This window comes from Oncorhynchus mykiss, chromosome 22 (assembly GCF_013265735.2).
Source record: "Oncorhynchus mykiss isolate Arlee chromosome 22, USDA_OmykA_1.1, whole genome shotgun sequence".
Classification (NCBI taxonomy): Eukaryota; Metazoa; Chordata; class Actinopteri; order Salmoniformes; family Salmonidae; genus Oncorhynchus; species Oncorhynchus mykiss.
In genome coordinates this window covers 37,618,132-37,642,877 of record NC_048586.1, presented here as the reverse complement: position 1 = coordinate 37,642,877, position 24,746 = coordinate 37,618,132, and the positions used below count along the sequence as shown (strand labels likewise).

At 43.8% G+C, this 24,746-nt stretch overlaps 1 protein-coding gene across 2 annotated transcripts in view; it reads left to right on the top strand.

The window, feature by feature from the left end:
• The window catches only part of LOC110502101 (diacylglycerol kinase beta), a 147,053-nt gene that overhangs the window by 80,590 nt on the left and 41,717 nt on the right, over positions 1-24,746 (top strand). For both annotated transcript variants that reach the window (XM_036959240.1, XM_036959239.1), the window contains 5 exons: positions 1,508-1,582; positions 8,499-8,584; positions 8,896-8,985; positions 11,809-11,969; positions 24,281-24,345. In XM_036959240.1, the coding sequence (XP_036815135.1) occupies positions 1,508-1,582; positions 8,499-8,584; positions 8,896-8,985; positions 11,809-11,969; positions 24,281-24,345 (477 nt within the window). The remainder of the gene's footprint in view (positions 1-1,507; positions 1,583-8,498; positions 8,585-8,895; positions 8,986-11,808; positions 11,970-24,280; positions 24,346-24,746) is intronic.

The window sequence follows — 24,746 nt, the reverse complement described above, 5'->3', positions numbered from 1 at the left end:
TCGCTCTCTCTCTGGCTCTCTCTCTCTCTGGCTCACTCTCTTTCTCTGGCTCACTCTCTCTCTCTCTCTCTGGTTCACTCTCTCTCTCTCTCTGGCTCGCTCTCTCTCTGGCTCTCTCTCTCTCTGGCTCACTCTCTTTCTCTGGCTCACTCTCTCTCTCTCTGGCTCACTCTCTCTCTCTCTCTGGCTCGCTCTCTCTCTGGCTCTCTCTCTCTCTGGCTCACTCTCTTTCTCTGGCTCACTCTCTCTCTCTCTCTCTGGTTCACTCTCTCTCTCTCTCTGGCTCGCTCTCTCTCTGGCTCTCTCTCTCTCTGGCTCACTCTCTTTCTCTGGCTCACTCTCTCTCTCTCTGGCTCACTCTCTCTCTCTCTCTGGCTCGCTCTCTCTCTGGCTCTCTCTCTCTCTGGCTCACTCTCTTTCTCTGGCTCACTCTATCTCTCTCTGGCTCACTCTCTCTCTCTCTGGCTCACTCTCTCTCTCTCTCTGGCTCACTCTCTCTCTCTCTGGTTCACTCTCTCTCTCTCTCTCTGGCTCTCTCTCTCTCTCTCTGGTTCACTCTCTCTCTCTCTCTGGCTCTCTCTCTCTCTCTGGTTCACTCTCTCTCTCTCTGGCTCACTCTCTTTCTCTGGCTCACTCTATCTCTCTCTGGCTCACTCTCTCTCTCTCTGGCTCACTCTCTCTCTCTCTCTGGCTCACTCTCTCTCTCTCTGGTTCACTCTCTCTCTCTCTCTGGCTCTCTCTCTCTCTCTCTGGTTCACTCTCTCTCTCTCTCTGGCTCTCTCTCTCTCTCTCTGGCTCACTCTCTCTCTCTCTGGTTCACTCTCTCTCTCTCTCTGGCTCTCTCTCTCTCTCTCTGGTTCACTCTCTCTCTCTCTCTCTGGCTCTCTCTCTCTCTGGCTCGCTCTCTCTCTGGCTCTCTCTCTCTCTGGTTCACTCTCTCTCTCTCTCTCTGGCTCTCTCTCTCTCTGGCTCGCTCTCTCTCTGGCTCTCTCTCTCTCTGGTTCACTCTCTCTCTCTCTGGTTCACTCTCTCTCTCTCTCTGGCTCTCTCTCTCTCTGGCTCGCTCTCTCTCTGGCTCTCTCTCTCTCTGGCTCACTCTCTTTCTCTGGCTCACTCTCTCTCTCGCTGGCTAACTCTCTCTCTGGCTCACTCTCTCTCTCTCTGGCTCGCTCTCTCTCTGGCTCGCTCTCTCTCTGGCTCTCTCTCTCTCTGGCTCACTCTCTCTCTCTTTCTCTCTTTCCATCTCTCTCGTGCTTGCTCTCTCTCTCTCTCTCTCTCTCGGGTTCACTCTCTCTCTCTCTATCTCTCTGGCTCACTCTCTCTCTGGCTCACTCTCTCTCTCTTTCTCTCTTTCCATCTCTCTCCTGCTTGCTCTCTCTCTCTGGCTCTCTCTCTCTCTCTCTCTTCTGGCTCCATTTTGTACATAGTGAGTTTGTCAGCTTGTGTGTATGTGCAGTAACTCTAACACAGCTGTCATATGGTCTATATATATATATGTCTTCTACAGGGTATTGAGAAAGTTCCAGTACCTGCTGAACCCCAGGCAGGTGTACAGTCTCGACCGAGGGGGACCCATGGTGGGGTAAGACTAGTTCATTACTATAGACCCATGGTGGGGTAAGACTCATCCTCATCACTATAGACCCATGGTGGGGTAAGACTAGTTCATTACTATAGACCCATGGTGGGGTAAGACTCATCCTCATCACTATAGACCCATGGTGGGGTAAGACTAGTTCATTACTATAGACCCATGGTGGGGTAAGACTCATCCTCATCACCATAGACCCATGGTGGGGTAAGACATCCTCATCACTATAGACTCATGGTAGGGTAAGACTCATCCTCATCACTATAGACCCATGGTAGGGTAAATACACCTGTATTTGGGGTGTTTCTCCCATTCTTCTCTGCAGATCCTTTCAAGCTCTGTCAGGTTGGATGGAGAGAGTCACTGCACAGCTGTTTTCAGGTCTCTCCAGAGATGTTCGATTGGTTTCAAGTCTGGGCTCTGAATGGGCCACTCAAGGACATTCAGAGACTTGTCCTGAACCACTCCTGTGTTGTCTTGGCTGTGCTTAGGGTCATTGTCCAGTTGAAAGGTGAATGTTTGCCTCAATCTGAGGTCCTGAGCAATGTGGAGCAAGTTTTCATCAAGGACCTCTCTGTACTTTGCTCTGTTCATCTTTCCCTTAATCCTGACTAGTCTCCCACTACCTGCCGCTGAAAAACATCCCCACAGCATGATGCTGCCACTACCATGCTTCACCGTAGGGATGGAGCCAGGTTTCCTCCAGACATGATACTTAGCATTCAGGCCAAATAGTTCAATCTTGGTTTCATCAGACCAGAAAATCTTGTTTCTCATGGTCTGAGAGTCTTTAGGTGCCTAAACAATGAAAATTAACAGTAAATATTACACTCACAAAAGTTATCTCTCTCATTGTAAGAAGAGAGGCAGACTACAGTGACAGGCTAGCAGATAATATACATGGTATCAGGACCGTGGAGGTTCAGTTAACATGATGTAATGATGCCATTATCACTAGAGGTCGACCGATTAATCGGAATGGCCGATTAATTCGGGCCGATTTCAAGTTTTCATAACATAACAAATATTATTATTATTATTTTATTTTTTATACCTTTATTGAACTAGGTAAGTCAGTTAAGAACACATTCTTATTTTCAATGACGGCCTAGGAACGGTGGGTTAACTGCCAGGGGCAGAACGACAGATTTTCACCTTGTCAGCTCGAGGGATCCAATCTTTCAACCTTACAGTTAACTAGTCCAACGCAATAACGACCTGCTTCTCTCGTTCCACTCCACAAGGAGACTGCCTGTTAAGCGAAATGCAGTAAGCCAAGGTAAGTTGCTAGCTAGCATCAAACTTATCTTATAAAAAAACAATCAATCATAATCACTAGTTATCTACACATGGTTGATGATATTACTAGATATTATCTAGCGTGTCCTGCGTTGCATATAATCTGACTGAGCATACAAGCATACCAGTATCTAAGTATCTGACTGAGCGGTGGTAGGCAGAAGCAGGCGCGTAAAAATTCATTCAAACAGCACTTTTGTGTGTTTTTCCAGCAGCTCTTCGTTGTGCGTCAAGCATTGCGCTGTTTATGACTTCAAGCCTATCAATCCCGAGATGAGGCTGGTGTAACTGAAGTGAAATGGCTAGCTAGTTAGCGCGCGCTAATAGCGTTTCAAACGTCACTCGCTCTAAGCCTTCTAGTAGTTGTTCACCTTGCTCTGCATGGGTAACGCTGCTTCGATGGTGCCTGTTGTCGTTGTGTTGCTGGTTCGAGCCCAGGGAGGAGTGAGGAGAGGGACGGAAGCTATATTGTTACACTGGCAATACTAAAGTGCCTATAAGAACATCCAATAGTCAAAGGTTAATGAAATACAAATGGTATAGAGGGAAACTGTTTTGTTAAATGTGATACGTAGCCAGATCGGTGCTGTAGCTACTGAATTCCCTGGAGTGCTGGCATGCTTGTGTTGTGCATCACTGAGCGTTAGTAAAGTTCACCGCAACGACCAGGAGAGACAGCTGTCTGACATTGGTGTCACCAGCCTTGTCAGTGGTACACACACACACACACACACACATACACCCACACACCGAGACGTACCCGTGTGATGTTTGCACCGCAGCTGTTTTTTTGGGACAGATGAAAGCCCCTGTCGACACCTTTGTCCTGGCCCAGATGAAAGGTCCCTTTGAAGGTGACACTCTCTCTGGCCAGTCACCAATGCATCTCTCTCTCTCTCTCTCTCTCTCTCACTCTCTGTCTCTGTCAATTCAATTCAAATGGCTTTAGTGGCATGGGAAACATGTTTACATTGCCAAAGCTAGTGAAATAGAGAACGAACAAAAGTGAAATAAACAATAAAAAATGTACAGTAAACATTACACTGAAAAGTTCCAAAAGAATAAAGACATTTGAAATGTCATATTGTGGCTAAACGCTGTAATGATGTGCAAATAGTTAAAATACAAAAGGGAAAATAAATAAACATAAATATGGATGGTATTCACATTGGTGTTTGTTCTTCAATTGAAGATCCACTTCAATTTGCTTACTGCCCCAATAGATACACAGACGATGCAATCACCATCACTCTGCACACTGCCCTATCCCATCTGGACAAGAGGAATACCTATGTAAGAATAATGTTTATTGACTATAGCTCAGCATTCAACACCATAGTACCCTCCAAGCTCATCATTAAGCTCGAGGCCCTGGGTCTGAACCTCTCCCTGTGCAACTGGATCCTGGACTTCCTGACGGGCCGCCCCCAGATGGTGAAAGTAGGAAACATCACCTCCACTCCGCTGATTTTTAACACTTGGGCCCCACAAGGGTGCGTGCTCAGCCCCCCCCCTGTACTACCTGTTCACCCAGCCAAGCACGCCTCCAACTCAATCATCAAGTTTGCAGACGACACAACGGTAGTAGTCTTGATTACCAACGATGACGAGACAGCCTACAGGGAGGATGTGAGGGCTCTGGCAGTGTGGTGCCAGGAAAACAACCCCTCGCTCAACGTCAACAAAACAAAGGAGATGATCATGGACTCAAGGAAACAGCAGAGGGTGCACCCCCCTATCTACATCGACGGGACCGCAGTGGAGAAGTTGTTCCTTGGCGTACACATCACTGAAAAACTCAAATGGACCACCCACACAGACAGTGTGGTGAAAAAGGAGCAACAGAGCCTCTTCAACCTTAGGAGGCTAAAGAAATTTGGCTTGTCACCTAAAACCCTCACAAAGTTTTACAGATGCACAATTGAAAGCATCCTGTCGGGCTGTATCACCACCTGGTACGGCAATTGCACTACCCACAACTGCAAGGCTCTCCAGCACCCGATGTCACAGGAAGGCCAAAAAGATCATCAAGGACATCAACCACCCGGGCCACTGCCATCATCCAGAAGGCGAGGTCAGACCAGGTGGGACCAAGAGACTGAAAAACAGCTTCTTCTCAAGGCCATCAGACTTTTAAACAGAGTAAACACCATACAACTGTAGTCAGCGTGCAAGCGCCCGGCCCGCTACAAGTAGTCATGAGAGAACTATGGGACAAAGAAATCCCGGCCGGCCAAACCCTCCCCTAACTCGGACGACACAGGGCCAATTGTGCGCCCCCTCACACGTCTGGCTGTGACACAGCCTGGGATCGAACCAAGGTCTGTTTGACGCCTCTACCACTGCAATGCAGTTCCTTAGACCTCTGCACCACTCGGGAGGCCATTGGAACACTATTATTTTTGTCTTACTGAGATTTACGATCAGGGCCCAGGTCTGACATAATCTGTGCAGAAGATCTAGGTGCTGCTGTAGGCCTCCTTGGTTGTGGACAGAAGCACCAGATCAGTATAGTTTTGGCAAGTCGGTTAGGACATCTACTTTGGGATTGACATGTCATTTTTCCAACAATTGTTTACAGACAGATTATTTCACTTATAATTAATTCACTGTATCACAATTCCAGTGGATCAGAAGTTTACATACACTAAGTTGACTGTGCCTTTAAAAAGCTTGCAAAATTCGAGAAAATGATGTCATTGCTTTAGAAGCTTCTGATAGGCTAATTGACATCATTTGAGTCAATTGGAGGTGTACCTGTGGATGTATTTCAAGACCTACCTTCAAACTCAGTGCCTCTTTGCTTGACATCATGGGAAAACAAAAGAAATCAGCCAAGACCTCAGAAAACAAATTATAGACCTCCACAAGTCTGGTTCATCCTTGGAAGCAATTTACAAAAATGCCTGAAGGTACCACGTTCAACTGTACAAACAATAGTACGCAAATATAAACACCATGGGACAACGCAGCCCTCGTACCTCTCAGGAAGGAGACACGTTCTGTCTCCTAGAGATGAATGTACTTTCGTGCGAAAAGAGCAAATTAATCCCAGAACAACAGCAAAGGACCTTGTGAAGATGCTGGAGGAAACAGGTACAAAAGTATTAATATCTACAGTAAAACGAGTCCTATATCAACATAACCTGAATGGCTGCTCAGCAAAGAAGAAGCCACTGCTCCAAAACTGCCATAAAGAAGTCAGACTACGGTTTGCAACTGCACATGGGGACAAAGGTCATACTTTTTTGTATGAGAAATGTCCTCTGGTCTGATGAAACAAAAATAGAGCTGTTTGGCCATAATGATCATCGTAATGTTTGAAAGGAAAAAGGAGGAGGCTTGCAAGTTGAAGAACACCATCCCAACCGTGAAGCACGGGGGTGGCAGCATCATGCTGTGGTGGTGGTTTGCTGCAGGAGGGACTGGTGCACTTCACAAAATAGATGTCATCATGTTGAAGGAAAATTCTGTGAATATACTGAAGCAACATCTCATGACATCAGTCAGGAAGTTCAAGCTTGGTCGCAAATGGGTCTTCCAAATGGACAATGACCCCATGCATACTTCCAAAGTTGTGGCAAAATGGCTTAAGGACAACAAAGTCAACGTATTGGAGTGGCCATCACAACGCTCTGACCTCAAACCTATAGAACATTTGTTGGCAGAACTGAAAAAGCGTGTGTTAGCAAGGAGGCTGACAAACCTGACTCAGTTACACCAGCTCTGTCAGGAGGAATGGGCCAAAATTCACCCAACTTATTGTGGGAAGCTTGTGGAAGGCTACCCAAAACGGTTGACTCAAGTTAAACAATTTGAAGGCAATGCTACCAAATACTAATTGAGTGTATGTAAACTTCTGACCCACTGGGAATGTGATGCAAGAAATAAAAGCTGAAATAAATCATTCTCTCTACTATTATTCTGACATTTCACATTCTTAAAATAAAGTGGTGATCCTAACTGACCTAAGACAGGGAATTTTTACTAGGATTAAATGTCAGGAATTGTGAAAAACTGAGTTTAAAAGTATTTTTGCTAAGATGTATGTAAACCTCCGACTTCAACTGTATGTTGAAGAGGGTGGGGCTCGACCTGCAACCCTGTCTCACCCCACGGACCCTTAGAAATTAATGTGTGTTTTTTTGCCCATTTTAACCGCACACTGGATTGTACATGGATTTTGTAATGTTGTATGTTTTTCCCCCAACACTGCTTTCCATCAATTTGTATAGCAGACCCTTATGCCAAGTTGAGTCAAAAGCTTTTTTTGCACTCAACATAGCATGAGCAAAGACTTTGCCTTTGTTTTGGTTTGTTTGTTTGTACATTGGGGTGTATAAGATGAATACGTGGTCTGTCATACGGTAATTTGGTAAAAAGCCAATTTGACATTTGCTCAGTATATTCTTTTCACTGAGTAAATGTACGAGTCTGCTGTTAATGATAATCAGTGGTGTAAAGTACTTAAGTACAAATACTTTAAAGTGCTACTTAAGTTGTTTTTTATGTATAAGTACTTAAATTGTAAAGTATTATTTTTGACAACTTTTACTTTTACTTCACTACATTCCTGAAGAAAATGGTGTATTTTTTACTCCATACATTTTCCCTGGCACTCAAATGTACTTGTTACATTTTCAATGCTTAGCAGGACAAGAAAATGGTCCAATTCACGTACTTACCAAGAGAACATCCATGGTCCCTACTACCTGATCTGGCAGATTCACTAAACACAAATGCTTCGATTATAAACTACGTCTGAGTGTTGGAGTGTGCCCCTGGCTATCCGAAAATTGAAAAAACAAGAAAATCGTTCCGTTTGGTTTGCTTAATATAAGGAATTTGAAAGGATTTATACTTTTACTTTTGATTCTTAAGTACATTTTATCAATTACATTTACTTTTGATACTTAAGTATATTTAAAACCAAATACTTTTAGACTTTTACTCAAGTAGTATTTTACTGGGTATCTTAACTTTAAGTATGACAATTGGGTACTTTTTCCACCACTGATGATAATGCAGAGGATTTTCCCAAGGTTGTTGTTGACGCATATCCCACAGGAGTTATTGGGGTCAATTTTAACTCCACTTTTGTGGATTGGGGTGATCAGTCCTTGGTTCCAAATATAGTGGAAGATGCCAGAGCTCAGGAAAATGTTGAAGAGTTTAAGAAAAACCATTTAAATTTGTGGTCTGTATATGTTATCATTTCATTTAGTATGCCATCAACACCGCAGGCCTTTTTGGGTTGGAGGGTTTGTATTTTGTCCTGTAGTTCATTCAATGTAATTGGAGAATCTGTTGGGTTTTGGTAGTCTTTAATAGTGCATTCTAAGATTTGTATTTGATCATGTATATGTTTTTGCTGTTTGTTCTTTGTTATAGAGTGGTTTATCTATACATCTCTGTTTTGGATAGATAACTCTTCATGTTGTTGTTTGTCTAGTATGTTCCAATTTTCCCAGAAGTGGTTTGATTCTATGGATTCTTACATTGAGCTGATTTCTGACGTGCTTTTCCTTCTTTTTCCATAGTGTATTTCTGTAGTCTCTCTGTATGTATGTGTGTGTATTTGTATATTTATGTATTTATGTCTTCACAGGCTCAACTTCTTCCATGATGTCCCTAATTTCCAGGTGCTGGCATGTGGAGGGGACGGGACAGTGGGATGGATCTTAGACTGTATTGGTGTGTCTCAATCTATTGGATTACTCATTCATTATACATGAACACAGTAAAATATTTCCCTCATAGCTGTGTGTGTGTGTGTGTGTGTGTGTGTGTGTGTGTGTGTGTGTGTGTGTGTGTGTGTGTGTGTGTGTGTGTGTGTGTGTGTGTGTGTGTGAGTGTGTGTGTGCCTGATAAACATAGAACACTATAATACTATACTGTACAGTACTCTGGCTACACCTTAATGTTCTTTCTCTGAAATCATTCAGATAAATTCATTCTCCATCAGAATTGTAATTATTATCTTATCATTATCTGTCCATCTGCAGACAAGGCCAACTTTGCAAAAGATCCCCCTGTGGCTATCCTCCCTCTGGGCACAGGGAACGACCTGGCAAGATGTCTACGCTGGGGCGGAGGTGGGAAGCTGTGTGTGTGTGTGTGTGTGTGTGTGTGTGTGTGTGTGTGTGTGTGAGAGTGTGAGAGTGTGTGTGTGTGTGTGTGTGTGTACGCGTGTGTGTGTGTGTGTGCGTGCGTGCGTGCGTGTGTGAGTGTGTACATAGATCGCAGTGTGAGTATTATTTTACTCACTGAAAGCTCCCATCTGCAATATTTTCCTCAATATCTTCACAATGCACCTGTTGAGTTCTTGTGGTTCTAAACCAGTGGAGGCTGGTGGGAGGAGCTATAGGAGGATAGGCTCATTGTAATGGCTGGAATTAAATAAATGGGCGGTATCAAGCACTTCACACATATTGAAACCACATGTTTGACTCCGTTCCATGAATTCCATTCCAGCCATATAGAACACCAATTTGAAAGTGTTCTATAATGCAAAGCAGAGTTCTTATATATTCCCTGCTTGTCATTGACTGGGCCTGTTTTTTGGCCAATGATTGCGACCCTGATTATGACAGACTGCTTGACCTAACCCTGGCTTGTGTAGAGTAGAGACCAGCTGAGCACTTTAGCCAGGCAGCGGGCTTTATGATCTGATGTTTGGAAACTAAATGGACAGTCAGTTCCCAGGGGCTTTTTGACCAAGCACCAGTTGAATACATTATCTTCTCAAAAATATATATTTTTAAACGCAATTGGATTCTTTCTATGAAGACATTTAAGTGTTATGACCATATTTACAGATTGTACAGTAGCAGATACAAAGGCTGGGACTGTGAGGGATGTACTGTGTCACAGTCGTCTGTTTGTAGAAGCATACTGCACATGCGTTTGAATTCCTAGCATAGTAAACCAATCATCTAAATTGGGTTTGGTGATACAATCTCCTATTGATCTCCTGTTAACTGGCAGATGTTATATGAAAGATGTTTTGGCCTGTTTTGTAACTATATCAGTCAGGACTGGGCTGTATGTAAGCATACAAAACAGGGCTGTATGTAAGCATATGTGTTCATCACGTATAGTGGAATATGCTTGTATGCAAACATGAAAGAGCATGCTATAAGTAGTCGTGAGCTTTTTTGTTAAATCTTCAGGGTATAAAGTAGGCTGATTGGCTTCTTACATTACATCAGCATTGCTTTCTCCCTCTGTGATTTAGGAAATGTACATGAGGGAGGAAAAGTGTGAGCTCAGACTGTTGGAGAGCACATGGGGGGAAATGCGTGTCATCACACATGGGCCTCGGCTCTCAGTGTCAACGTCCCCTGATGAAGACCTGGGTTCACATTGTTTTTGAAAAATCAAGCAAAGTTCCATTATTTGAAAGATTTCAGATATTACGTGAACCCAGGTCTGGAGCACAGGAGGGGGAACAAGTGCCATCACACATGAACCCTGGCTCTCAGGATGGGTCGCCATGTGAGTGTTAAAGTCCCCTGGTGCTCTGAGTGATGGGTCCTCATTAGACGCTCACACCTCCATGACAGCCACTGGTGTAACCCTAACACCCCGGTCCACCTCTCAGCAGTACCTATCACAGTCATCATTAGAGTAATGGTTCAGACCCACTTGGTCTCCAACACAGAGGACTCGCTCACCGGAGCACCCCAGGGTTCGGGGGTTCTATCCCATGACACAGTTTAATGATGACTCTATTGTGTATGCCTCTACTGTCTACCTCTACACTCTAAAAAATGCTAGGTTGTTTGGTTGACCCAAATGCTGGCTTATTAGGTTGACTCAACTGCTGGTTAATTTGGTTGACCCAACTGCTGGGTGGCAGGCATTGGGTCACTTGGTTTGTTGATGCTGGGTTATTGTGATCCAGCAGGTCAGATCAGAAGACTGGAGGCAAGGTTTAGCAAGGGAGTGGCTTTCAGATAGTTATTTTTTTTAGCCACCTATTAGAGTGTATGTAATTCAAGTGCGTCTGTTCTGTTGTATAGTTATCACATGTTAAGGTTGAACATTGACATTTTTGTAGCTTCAATCAGGCTTACAGAAATTTATAAAATCCCTAAAAGCTTATGCAAATCCAGTTGTTGGGAAAGATACCACCTTGTTATAATATATAATAAGTAATCTTAATACTCTAGAAGATTTTGTAAAATGCAAAAAACTCTCACAGGTTGTCAATACGATCTATCTGAAAGCCACACCTCTAATAAGCCACGCCTCCTGAAATAACTTTATATTACTGTACATTAAGAAAGACCCAACTGCATGTCAACCCAGCATGACAGTAAAAAATAACCAACTAATATTTAAATTAAACCATGTTAGGGTAATCCCAACAACCCAGCATGTTAGGTTATTCACGTAACTGGCTTGGTCAAAATAACCCAGCGTGTGTTGTCCAATATTTACCCAGTGCTGGGTTACCAAAGAACCCAAATTGGGTGTTTTTTAACACAGCATTTTTTGGAGTTTACCAAGAGTCTCTCTCAGAGAGGCCTGGAGGTTAGGAGTTCTATCCATGGCAGTGTACTTACTTACCAACTCCTCTTCATCCCCTCTGGGACATAAGGCCACAAGGACTCTATTGTGTACACCCCTACTGTCTGCCATTAGGCTGTTTTGTCAGTGTGAGGCTTTCAGATGTACTTCCTTCTCACCACTCAATCTTAGTTTTCTCTTTGCTTGCTTCTAGGAATCCAAGGCCTCTGACCTCACGTGAAATGGAATACAGAAAGCACTATACAATTTGATGAATACTAGATCTTATTGAGTGAATAAAACTTGTTCTGAGAGCCTGGGTCTGACAGTGTGGGTGACCTTAGTGTGTGATGGCTGTATCTCCCTGGGTCATGTCTCACCCGTCTCTCTGTCCTGTCCTGTAGGTTATGAGGGAGGCAGTCTGCTGAAGTTCCTGCGGGACATAGAACACAGCACAGATATGATGCTGGACCGATGGAACATCGACATTATCCCTGTAGACAAGGAGGAGAAGGGAGACCCAGTCCCCAACAGCATCGTCAACAACTACTTCTCCATTGGAGTGGTGAGAGAACAGACTACACACACACACACACACACACACACACACACACACACACAGACACACACACTCTGTTTATCAGGTTCACCAGGACATTTTTGTTGACATGCAGAACCAATCACATGCAGAACCAATTTCCAACTTCAAATTTTTATCCTTAAAAACACTCACACACACAATCCTACCTGCCTTTCCATATTCAGATCAAAACAGAAGCAGGACATAGGCCCAGTACTATGCTACAGTATGGGATTGCCTATCCCAGCAGGAGTTAAACCATTTGCAAAATCACTGGTGGTTTCTTAGCCTCTCAAGCAGGTTAATTACTGTTTCCCCTTTTAAAGGGAAGGAACCAACATCGCCATTGTCCCTGTTGCTTAGCAACCCGTTATCACTCTACTCTTTGCTCGTTTGTTGAAACAAACTGCCATGGGCTCGCCACAAACGTATTACACTAGAGGGACCAGAGGGACGAGGTCAAATGAATTCTGTCTCAGTTCTTGTCTTGTTGTCTCTCTGTCAATCCCTGACACTTCAGATGGATGTTTCCTATATCTGTCATTAAAGCTACGGTTGCTTAACTATAAGGTGTCTGCAGCACCTCATTTGAAGGGAACAATCCCTTTAATGGTCTTTCCTGTCTTTATTTTCTTCAAGCCCTCCAGGCATCATTGCACGGACGCCTAAAAATACACATCAGGAGTAGATAGTGGGACTAAGCCGAAGTGTGATTGGTACATAATATGTCTGGACCAATCACAGGTAGGATGAGAAGCAGGGAGGAAGGGGCTAGCTTGGCAGGGTTACCATGGACTACTGTGATGTTATGCAACCCGGCATCCCACTGGTCCCACGCCTGCCACATATTCATCAGGTTTCTGCCAAACACAAGGACTCTACCCTCTTGTTACTGCTGCATTATGGGTACACCCTAGCAAGCTGGTCCCGGATCTGTTTGTACTGTACAGACAGCTCCTATGTGCTAATACAGATAATATAGCAGATCAGAAATCAGGCTAGGAACTCTTTCGAAAGCAGCTTACTGATTTCAGTACTTGATCTCAGCATATTGCTGACTGAACGGAAAGACAATATGCTCTAATTATAATGTGTATTATATCAGCAAATGGCCAAGCCTCTGACCTTTCTATCTAGACAATGGATGTTTCTCCACCATGTGATGCCTGTGTCAGAATGGCCAGGGTGTGGCCAGGGGACCCCCTCTATGTGATTCAGATGTGGGCTGGTGGGTGGTAGTGCCAGTGCCAGAATGGTCCATACTTTGGTTGCAGCCACTGTCTAGTATCTACCCCGGCTGTACACCATGTCTAAAGAAGCGCTGGCTATGTTTTAAACTGTTATTGATGATAGAATTGTTATTTACAGTCCATTTACTGTCCACTAAACTATATATACATTCTGTGTTTCTCAGAGGACCTTTTAAGCTCAAATTCTGATCCCTTTGAAGGATTCTGTGTTTATGTAATCCGCTTAGACCAATGCTATTCCTATGTTGTAGATGGCACTATGATCCAATACGGCATGGCCCTTCCCCAGGGCAACAGATCGCATCACAGTGACTCCAGCAGCCAGGGACAGATGGCTGTGTATCTGGGCACCAATGACACCTGAGCAAAAGAGCGCTAGCACTGTGACTCAGTCACGCCATATAATGTTGTAATCATTGGCGGCCCAGAATCGGGTTCAATATCCATACCCATATTGGGACAGCACTTCCTGCCATCACACTCACAGACCTTCCCTTCGAAAGGCCGGGGATTGGGTTGCCATGGCGTTGGCGCTCTCAAGGCCAATTTTCTAATCTCAACTGTCATCTGTTTCTTGCACAGTAAGTTAATTGTAGATGACATGGTAGTTGTAGTGACTGGGAGAACGTTCTAGATAGAGATAAAGATGCTTTGTGGTATTGCTATTTTGTTGTCTGCCTCAGATTACTTTGTAATGCTTTTGGGCATCAGTGCTTTGCATTAAGTACACACTTAAGCTTGATCATATTAAATAACAATTTAAATCTAATAATCATGCAACTTACATCCTAAGAAGAGTCGAACATAAATCCATATTGAGAAGAGCTTCATATGAAATCTTGACCATGAAGTATTTTGATCTATGAAATTCCTGTTTAACAACTCTGGTCATTGTCAACTAAGTTTGATTTGGATACAATGACGCTGACTGAAGATAGCCTCGAGGAAAACAAGCCTTTAACGAGACTGCATTAACATTAACCCTCAGTCAGCACTGTAAACACACAGATCAGATTGGAGAGGAGTCTACATCACAGGAGGCTGCTGAGGGGAGGATGGCTCATAATAATGGCTGGAACGGAGCGAATGGAATTGCATCAAACACATGGAAACTGTGTGATGTATTTGATGCCATTCCACTAATTACGCTCCAGCCATTGCCACGGACCCTTCTTCCCCAATTAATTAAGAAGCCACCAACCTACATGTACGGGTGGCAGGCACCTTGGGTTTCAACCCAATCCCTGAACCCACTTCAGTCCCACATCCCCAGAGAAAATGTCAAAACTTCCTTCTCTACCTTGCCTTGCCCCCTTAACCCCCCTGTGATTCAAACAATTCAGCCCCACTTCAGTCACACATCCCCATAGAAATCTCTGAGGCTTCCCTCCCTGCCTTGCCTTTACAGTAGGCATTATAGGCACTCCATACACTCCTAAAGTGCATTACATTATCCCTGAGCCCTGAGTGATCCCATTCCCAACCATCACTCTGGAAAGAATCTGTCTGAAGAATTAGCGAGAGGGAAATCACACTATGTCAGCAGCCATTAAAGAAGTGTCCTCACTCCTTCCTCACACTTTCCTCACCCCCAGCCCCTCAGTCTGAGGAAGCTGATCACTTCAGGGTGTGAGAGAACGATGAAACCTGACTATCTTTCCTGCCATCAACAAGCCATCTGTTCTCCAAGCGTGGCTCTCTAGCTATGAGAAGAAGAGAGGGCCTGGGAGTGCCTGGCTCTGGCCCCGTCATGTGATGCTCTCTGGCCTTCTGGCTGGTTATGCATTAGTTACAGCTACTTACCCACCGTGTTACTCTATGGACTGGGGATCTGATCCACAGTGGCCTGACCTGTGTGTCAACAGCAGGTTGTGTAGTGCTTGCTCAGAGTACGGCCAGGCCAGGCCTCTAGGGAGGGTAGAGGAAGCGAAGGTTAGAGGAGGGGTGGGGGAGGAAGGGGGGAGAAAGAGAGAAATGAAGGGAGTAGTGCTGGCAACACACTGAAGGTCAGAGGAAGTATCAGTGACGGGAAGATAGCGGCTGCCAGGCCCGACCGGGTTACCTCGGTAATGAATGACCGTGCTGAGTGACACCTGGCCAGATAGGAGGGAAACCTCCCCTCAACCTATCTGTCTCTCTGTCTGTGAACCCACATAGAAACCATACACACTACTGTACATGCACAGATACACACTACTAGCTACAGTTGAAGTCGGAAGTTTACATACACCTTAGCCAAATACATTTTAACTCAGTTTTTCACATTTCCTGACATTTAATCCTAGTAAAGATTCCCTGTCTTCGGTCAGTTAGGATCACCACTTTATTTTAAGAATGTGAAATGTCAGAATAATAGTAGTTCTTGCATCAAATTCCCAGTGGGTCAGAAGTTTACATATACTCAATTAGTATTTGGTAGCATTGCCTTCAAATTGTTTAACTTGGGTCAAACGTTTCGGGTAGCCTTTCACAAGCTTTCCACAATAAGTTGGGTGAATTTTGGCCGATTCCTCCTGACAGAGCTGGTGTAACTGAGTCAGGTTTGTCAGCCTCCTTGCTCGCACACACATTTTCAGTTCTGCCAACAAATGTTCTATGGGATTGAGGTCAGGGCGTTGTGATGGCCACTCCAATACCTTGACTTTGTTGTCCTTAAGCCATTTTGGCCAAACTTTGGAAGTATGCTTGGGGTCATTGTCCATTTGGAAGACCCATTTGCGACCAAGCTTTAACTTCCTGACTGGTGTCATGAGATGTCGCGTTAATATGTCCACATAATTTTCCTACCTCATGATGCCATCTATTTTGTGAAGTGCACCAGTCACTCCGGCAGCAAAGCAACCCTGAAACATGATGCTGCCACCCCCGTGCTTCACGGTTGGGATGGTGTTCTTTGGCTTGCAATTCTCCCCCTTTTTCCTCCAAACATAACGATGGTCATTATGGCCAAACAGTTCTATTTTTGTTTCATCAGACCAGAGGACATTTCTCCAAAAAGTATGATCTTTGTCCCCATGTGCAGTTGCAAACCGTAGTCTGGCTTTTTAATGGTGATTTTGGAGCAGTGATCGGCCTTTCAGGTTATGTCGAGGACTTGTTTTACTGTGTTTATAGATACTTTTGTACCCGTTTCCTCCAGCATCTCCACAAGCTCCTTTGCTTTTTTTTCTGGGATTGATTTGTACTTTTCGCACCAAAGTACGTTCATCTCTAAGGCAGCTTCTGCTTCCTGAGCGGTATGACGGCTGTGTGGTCCCATTGTGTTTATACTTGCGTATTATTGTTTGTACAGATGAGCGTGGTACCTTCAGGCGTTTGGAAATTGCTCCCAAGGATGAACCAGACTTGTAGAGGTCTAAAATTTATTTTCTGAGGTCTTGGCTGATTTCAAGGTAGGCCTAGAAATACATCCACAGGTAAACCTCCAATTTACTCAAATGATGTCAATTAGCCTATCAGAAGCTTCTAAAGCCATGACATAATTTTCTGGAATTTTCCAAGCTGTTTAACGGCACAGTCAACTTATTGTATGTAAACTTCTGACCCACTGGAATTGTGATACAGTGAATTATAAGTGAAATAATCTGTCTGTAAACAATTGTTGGAAAAATGACTTGTGTCATGCACAAAGTAGATGTCATAACCGACTTACCAAAACTATAGTTTGTTAACAAGAAATTTGTGGAGTGGTTGAAAAACGAGTTTTAATGACTCCAACCTAAGTGTATGTAAACTTCAGACTTCAACTGCATATATACACAGATACACACTACTAGCCATATATACACAGATACACACTACTAACTATATATACACAGACACACTACTAGCTGTATATATATATATACACAGATACACACTACTATACATACACAGATACACAAATGCACACTACTAGCTATATATACACAGATACACACTACAATACATACTCAGATACACAGATACACACCACTATACACATACAGATACATACTACTAGCTATATATACACAGATACACATTTACACACTACTGGCTATATATACACAAATACACACTACTATACATACACAGATACACTACTAGCTATATATACACAGATACACACTACTATACATACACAGATACACAAATACACACTACCAGCTATATAGACAAGATTCACACTAGCTACTAGATACACAAATACACACTACCAGCTATATAGACAAGATTCACACTACTATACAAACACATTTACACATGTACACACAACTAGCTATATATACACAGATACACACTACAATACATACGCAGATACACAGATACACACCACTATACACATACAGATACACACTACTAGCTATATATACACAGATACACATATACACACTACTGGCTATATATACACAGATGCACACTACTAGCTATATATACACAGATACACACTACTATACATATACAGATACACACTACTGGCTATATATACACAGATACACATATACACACTACTAGCTATATATACACAGATACACATATACACACTACTAGCTATGTATACACAGATACACATATACACAATACTAGCTATATATACACAGATACACATATACAAACTACTGGCTATATATACACAGTTACACACTACTAGCTATATATACACAGATACACATATACACACTACTGGCTATATATACACAGATACACATATACACACTACTAGCTATATATACACAGATACACATATACACACTACTGGCTATATATACACAGATACACATATACAAACTACTGGCTATATATACACAGATACACACTACTAGCTATATATACACAGATACACACTACTAGCTATATATACACAGATACACAGATACACACCACTAGCTATATATACACAGATACACACTACTATACATATACAGATACACAAATACACACTACTGGCTATACATACACATATACACACTACTATACATATACAGATACACATATACACACTACTAGCTATATATACACATATACACACTACTGGCTATATACACATATCCACACTACTATACATATACAGACACACATATACACTACTAGCTATATTTACACATATACACACTACTGGCTATATATACACAGATACACAGATACACACTACTAGCTATATATACACAGATACACATATACACACTACTGGCTATATATACACATATACACACTACTATACATATACAGATACACATATACACACTACTATAAATATACAGATACGCATCATATACAGTAAAAAAACAGACAACGTTTTAACACTAATTCAAATGAATCTAGATACCCTCACACAACTTCACACAACTTTACACATCTTCACACATCTTTACACATCTTTACACCTCTTTACACATCTTTACACAACTTTACACATCTTTACACATCTTTACACAACTTTACACAACTTCACACATCTTTACACAACTTTACACAACTTTACACAACTTCACACAATCTCACACAACTTCACACATCTTTACACAACTTTACACAACTTCACACAATCTCACACAACTTCACACATCTTTACACATCTTTACACATCTTTACACAACTTCACACATCTTTACACATCTTTACATATCTTTACACAACTTTACACATCTTTACACAACTTTACACAACTTTACACAACTTCACACATCTTTACACATCTTTACACATCTTTACACAACTTCACACAACTTTACACAACTTCACACAACTTCACACAATCTCACACAATCTCACACAACTTCACACAATCTCATACAGCTTCACACAACTTCCCACAACTTCCCACAACCTCACATAACCTCACATAACCTCACACAACCTCACATAATCTCACACAACTTCACACAACCTCACATAACCTCACACAACTTCACACAACTTCACACAATCTCACACAACCTCACACAACCTCACACAGATATACAAAGACAAGACACTGTATATAACCCCAAATGATACAAATTAACTCTAGAGGGAAGCAGCATGCATTGCTTCCATAAAAGCACACACTCCCATATTCACAGGAACAGGTCCCCAGCGAGTCGGGTTAACACCTGCTACCAACAGCTATGATGACAGGGGCACAGATGGACTCCACAGCGGCACAGCGGCTCGCTATGCTAGGCTCGCTATGACCCTGTATGGACATGTAGATCAAGAGCTCCAGTTCAATTTGACCGTCTTCACATCTCTTATTGAAAAGCTGTTTCAATGGTGATTCTCCAATGAGTTTATACCAGGCTTGATCTTACTTTGTGTCCAGGGGTTGAGAGGGGGAGAGACAGGGGTGAGGGTTGAGAGGGGAGAGTGAAAAGGGGAGATAGGGGTGAGTGTTGAGAGGGGGGAGTGAGAGGGAGAAAATAGGGGGGTTTAAAGGGGAGAATGAAAGAGGGAGATGGGGAGAAGTTTGAGAGGGGAGAGTGAGAGGGGCAAATAGGGGGAGGTTTGAGAGGGGGGAGATATTGATTAGGGTTGAGAGGGGGAGATAGGGATTAGGGTTGAGAGGGGGAGTGAGAGGGGAGATGGATTAGGGTTGAGAGGGGGAGATAGGGATTAGGCTTGGGGGGAGAGGGGGAGATAGGGATTAGGGTTGAGGGGAGGGAGTGAGAGAGGGGGAGATAGGGATTAGGGTTGAGAGGGGGGAGTGAGAGGGGGAGATAGGGATTAGGATTGAGGGGGGGAGTGAGGGGGAGATAGGGATTAGGGTTGAGCGGGGAGGTAGGGATTAGGGTTGAGAGGGGGAGATAGGGGTGAGGTTTAAGAGTGGGGAGATAGGGGTGAAGGTTGAGAGGGGGGAGATAGGGGTGAGGATTGAGAGGGCGGAAATAGGGGTGAGGGTTGAGAGGGGGGAAATAGGGGTGAGGGTTGAGAGGGGGGAGATAGGGGTGAGTGTTGAGAGGGGGAAATAGGGGTGAGGGTTAAGAGTGGGGAGATAGGGGTGAGGGTTGAGAGTGGGGAGATAGGGGTGAGGGGGGAAATAGGGGTGAGGGGGGAAATAGGGGTGAGGGTTGAGAGGGGGGAAATAGGGGTGAGGGTTAAGAGTGGGGAGATAGGGGTGAGGGTTGAGAGGGGGGAAATAGGGGTGAGGGTTGAGAGGGGGGAAATAGGGGTGAGGGTTAAGAGTGGGGAGATAGGGGTGAGGGTTGAAAGGGGGGAAATAGGGGTGAGTGTTGAGAGGGGGGAGATAGGGGTGAGGGTTGAGAGGGGGAGATATGGGTGAGGGTTGAGAGTGGGGAGATAGGGGTGAGGGTTGAGAGGGGGGAAATAGGGGTGAGGGGTGAGGGTTGAGAGGGGGAGCTAGGGGTGAGTGTTGAGAGGGGGGAAATAGGGGTGAGGGTTAAGAGTGGGGAGATAGGGGTGAGGGTTGAGAGGGGGGAAATAGGGGTGAGGGTTGAGAGGGGGAGATAGGGGTGAGTGTTGACAGGGGGGAGATGGGGGTGAGGGTTGATAGGGGGAGATATGGGTGGAGGATTGAGAGGGCGGAGATAGGGGTGACACCCACTTTTCCTCTGAATCTCCCTCAGAGGTTGCAGATGACATCCCCACAGCACACATTCATTTTCCCGAAAGGGCACTACCCAAAATGGGTTGAAAACCTTTCTAGCGAGTGATTTGTTTCTTTGTCCACTCCTCCCCCTTCACACCCTAGATACAGAACATGTATACATCAATGTATCAAATGAAATTATTTATTTCCACCGCTCTACCTCCCTTTTTTAAACATGGCACAAGGCCTAGAGGTTAACAACAAACCAACTCCCCCCATCCCCCATCTTCTAATCACTATGCCTAGTATTTGTTGTATGGTTTATGGTGTTCATCCAGACCGCCAATAGCACCTGTTTCCCCAGGTTCCTGTTTAAATGGATTCCATGTTCATAGCCACTGAGCCATGCCAGGCTGGCAGGTGCAGAGATATTTTGGGACACAATAGTTGCTGATGTCGTGGGGCATACAGTGCCTTGCGAAAGTATTCGGCCCCCTTGAACTTTGCGACCTTTTGCCACATTTCAGGCTTCAAACATAAAGATATAAAACTGTATTTTTTTGTGAAGAATCAACAACAAGTGGGACACAATCATGAAGTGGAATGACATTTATTGGATATTTCAAACTTTTTTAACAAATCAAAAACTGAAAAACTGGGCGTGCAAAATTATTCAGCCCCTTATTCAGTTCAGTGAGGATCTCTGAATGATCCAATGTTGACCTAAATGACTAATGATGATAAATACAATCCACCTGTGTGTAATCAAGTCTCCGTATAAATGCACCTGCACTGTGATAGTCTCAGAGGTCCGCTAAAAGCGCAGAGAGCATCATGAAGAACAAGGAACACACCAGGCAGGTCCGAGATACTGTTGTGAAGAAGTTTAAAGCCGGATTTGGATACAAAAATATTTCCCAAGCTTTAAACATCCCAAGGAGCACTGTGCAAGCGATAATATTGAAATGGAAGGAGTATCAGACCACTGCAAATCTACCAAGACCTGGCCGTCCCTCTAAACTTTCAGCTCATACAAGGAGAAGACTGATCAGAGATGCAGCCAAGAGGCCCATGATCACTCTGGATGAACTGCAGAGATCTACAGCTGAGCTGGGAGACTCTGTCCATAGGACAACAATCAGTCGTATATTGCACAAATCTGGCCTTTATGGAAGAGTGGCAAGAAGAAAGCCATTTCTTAAAGATATCCATAAAAAGTGTCATTTAAAGTTTGCCACAAGCCACCTGGGAGACACACCAAACATGTGGAAGAAGGTGCTCTGGTCAGATGAAACCAAAATTGAACTTTTTGGCAACAATGCAAAACGTTATGTTTGGCGTAAAAGCAACACAGCTCATCACCCTGAACACACCATCCCCACTGTCAAACATGGTGGTGGCAGCATTATGGTTTGGTTCTGCTTTTCTTCAGCAGGGACAGGGAAGATGGTTAAAATTGATGGGAAGATGGATGGAGCCAAATACAGGACCATTCTGGAAGAAAACCTGATGGAGTCTGCAAAAGACCTGAGACTGGGACGGAGATTTGTCTTCCAACAAGACAATGATCCAAAACATAAAGCAAAATCTACACTGGAATGGTTCAAAAATTAACATATCCAGGTGTTAGAATGGCCAAGTCAAAGTCCAGAACTGAATCCAATCGAGAATCTGTGGAAAGAACTGAAAACTGCTGTTCACAAATGCTCTCCATCCAACCTCACAGAGCTCGAGCTGTTTTGCAAGGAGGAATGGGAAAAAATGTCAGTCTCTCGATGTGCAAAACTGATAGAGACATACCCCAAGCGACTTACAGCTGTAATCGCAGCAAAAGGTGGCGCTACAAAGTATTAACTTAAGGTTGCTGAATAATTTTGCACGCCCAATTTTTCAGTTTTTGATTTGTTAAAACAGTTTGAAATATCCAATAAATGGCGTTCCACTTCATGATTGTGTCCCACTTGTTGTTGATTCTTCACAAAAAAATACAGTTTTATATGTTTATGTTTGAAGCCTGAAATGTGGCAAAAGGTTGCAAAGTTCAAGGGGGCCGAATACTTTCGCAAGGCACTGTACGCTAGGTTTGATGGGGGGGGGGGGGGGGGGGGGGCTGGAGAGGTTTAATGGGGGGCCCCGAAGAGATTAGAGGCTCCAGAGGATAGTGGGAGGAGGGTAAAGAGGTGAGGGTGATGCGACGTGCCATACCTTCCGGTCTTTTCCAGTCTCCTCTCTTCCCTCGTCTTTTCTCTGGCGCTTTCTTTCTCTCTCTCCAGGGCTCTCTTTCTCTGTCTCTCTACCTCTCTCTTCTCCCGCTTGTGTCTCTCTATCTTGACACTGCCTTTGCTTTAATCCTTCTTTGTGTTAGCAGAACGTGTTCTAGCTTCATTTTGTGCAATGTCACCAGGACAACATCAGTGACTAGTGACAGGGACTTTTTTTCCGTTGTTGAGAATAAGTTTGACCTGATGAAATTTCCAAAGGTTCTTTGTCCATTTATTTCTAGGAGCAGATAAAAATGACCAAAATAACTGCCATCTTCATTGCAGTCTTGTTACCATTCTCATAACCACCATCACCACAACTAGTAGGAAGCCAGTTGCCTCTCTCTCTTTTGGACATGACGTTCATTGCTCATTTAACAATTTCCTCCATACCCTGTCCTCTCTCCACCTGCCCATTACCGGAAAGCCTCCTGTCTCCTTCTGATAGAATCACTTATTTATCTATTGTAATGCTTTCAATCCTAGACAGTCGTCATGTCTCACTCTGTGCCATGTTCATAGCACAAGACTAATATGAGTGAGCTCATCCTGGCCTCAGGTCAATTAAGAGCTGAGGCGGGCTCGGGAGAACACACACCAAAAACCCATCTTCATAAGTGGGGTATTCCTAGTGTTGGAGCCATTTGACTGATTATGTCTACCCCTGCCCCCAGAGGTCCTCCAGGGATGGGGTCAAACACACAACACAGGGGTGGGCAGGAGGATAGGTTTGACGATGGCGCCGATGGAAAAGGGTTCCAACCCAGCTTTCCTATATAGTGACTTTTATTTTTAAGCTCGTAAGCAAGCATTTCATTTTGTACACACTGTACATAGATTTTTCTAATTTTCTTTTCTTTTGTGTTATTGACTGTATGATTGTTTATGTGTAACTCTTGTGTTGTTGTTTTTGTTGCACTGCTTTGCTTTATCTTGGCCAGGTCACAGTTGTAAATAAGAACTTGTTCTCAACTGGCCACCTGGTTAAATAAAGATGAAATAAAATAAATAAATAAATTGTATTCGGTGCATGTGACAAATAACATTTGATTTGAGGTGGTGACATTATGAGCCTGTTATCAGGCCTAGTGCAGTCCCAGGATCACACAGACCCAGGATCACACAGACCCTGGATCACACAGACCCTGGATCACACAGACCCAGGATCACATAGACCCAGGATCACACAGACCCAGGATCACACAGACCCAGGATCACACAGACCCAGGACCACAATCACAAAAGTGGAAGGTAATGCCCCAGTAAAAGCCTAATACAGCTCTATGTCTCCCCCTATAGGACGCCTCCATCGCTCACCGCTTCCACTTGATGAGAGAGAAGCACCCAGAGAAATTCAACAGCAGGTGAGAGATTGATACAGACTTCATTCCACTTAAGCTCATGTGTACTGGTATCCCTATGTTGTCTCATATTGCTTATTTGGACACAGTGAATGGTCATTATTACTCATTAGCTGCTCCCAACTGCATCAATTACTACCACAACTAGATCCAGTCCCTCTCTGTGCTCTGAAAAATACTAGAGCATATTCGGCCTCAGTGGTCGGAAATCAATAATAAGGCAGGACACATCCTGCCTGCTTAGTGACAGCCAATAAATTGGCGTTGTCTGGCTTCTGTCTGTGATGTTAATGGTAACTAACTGATATGAGGGATTTGAGGGTTCCTAAGAAGGAATCCATGCGACCAAAGTCCGACAGACAGACAGACAGACAGACAGACAGACAGACAGACAGTATGACTAA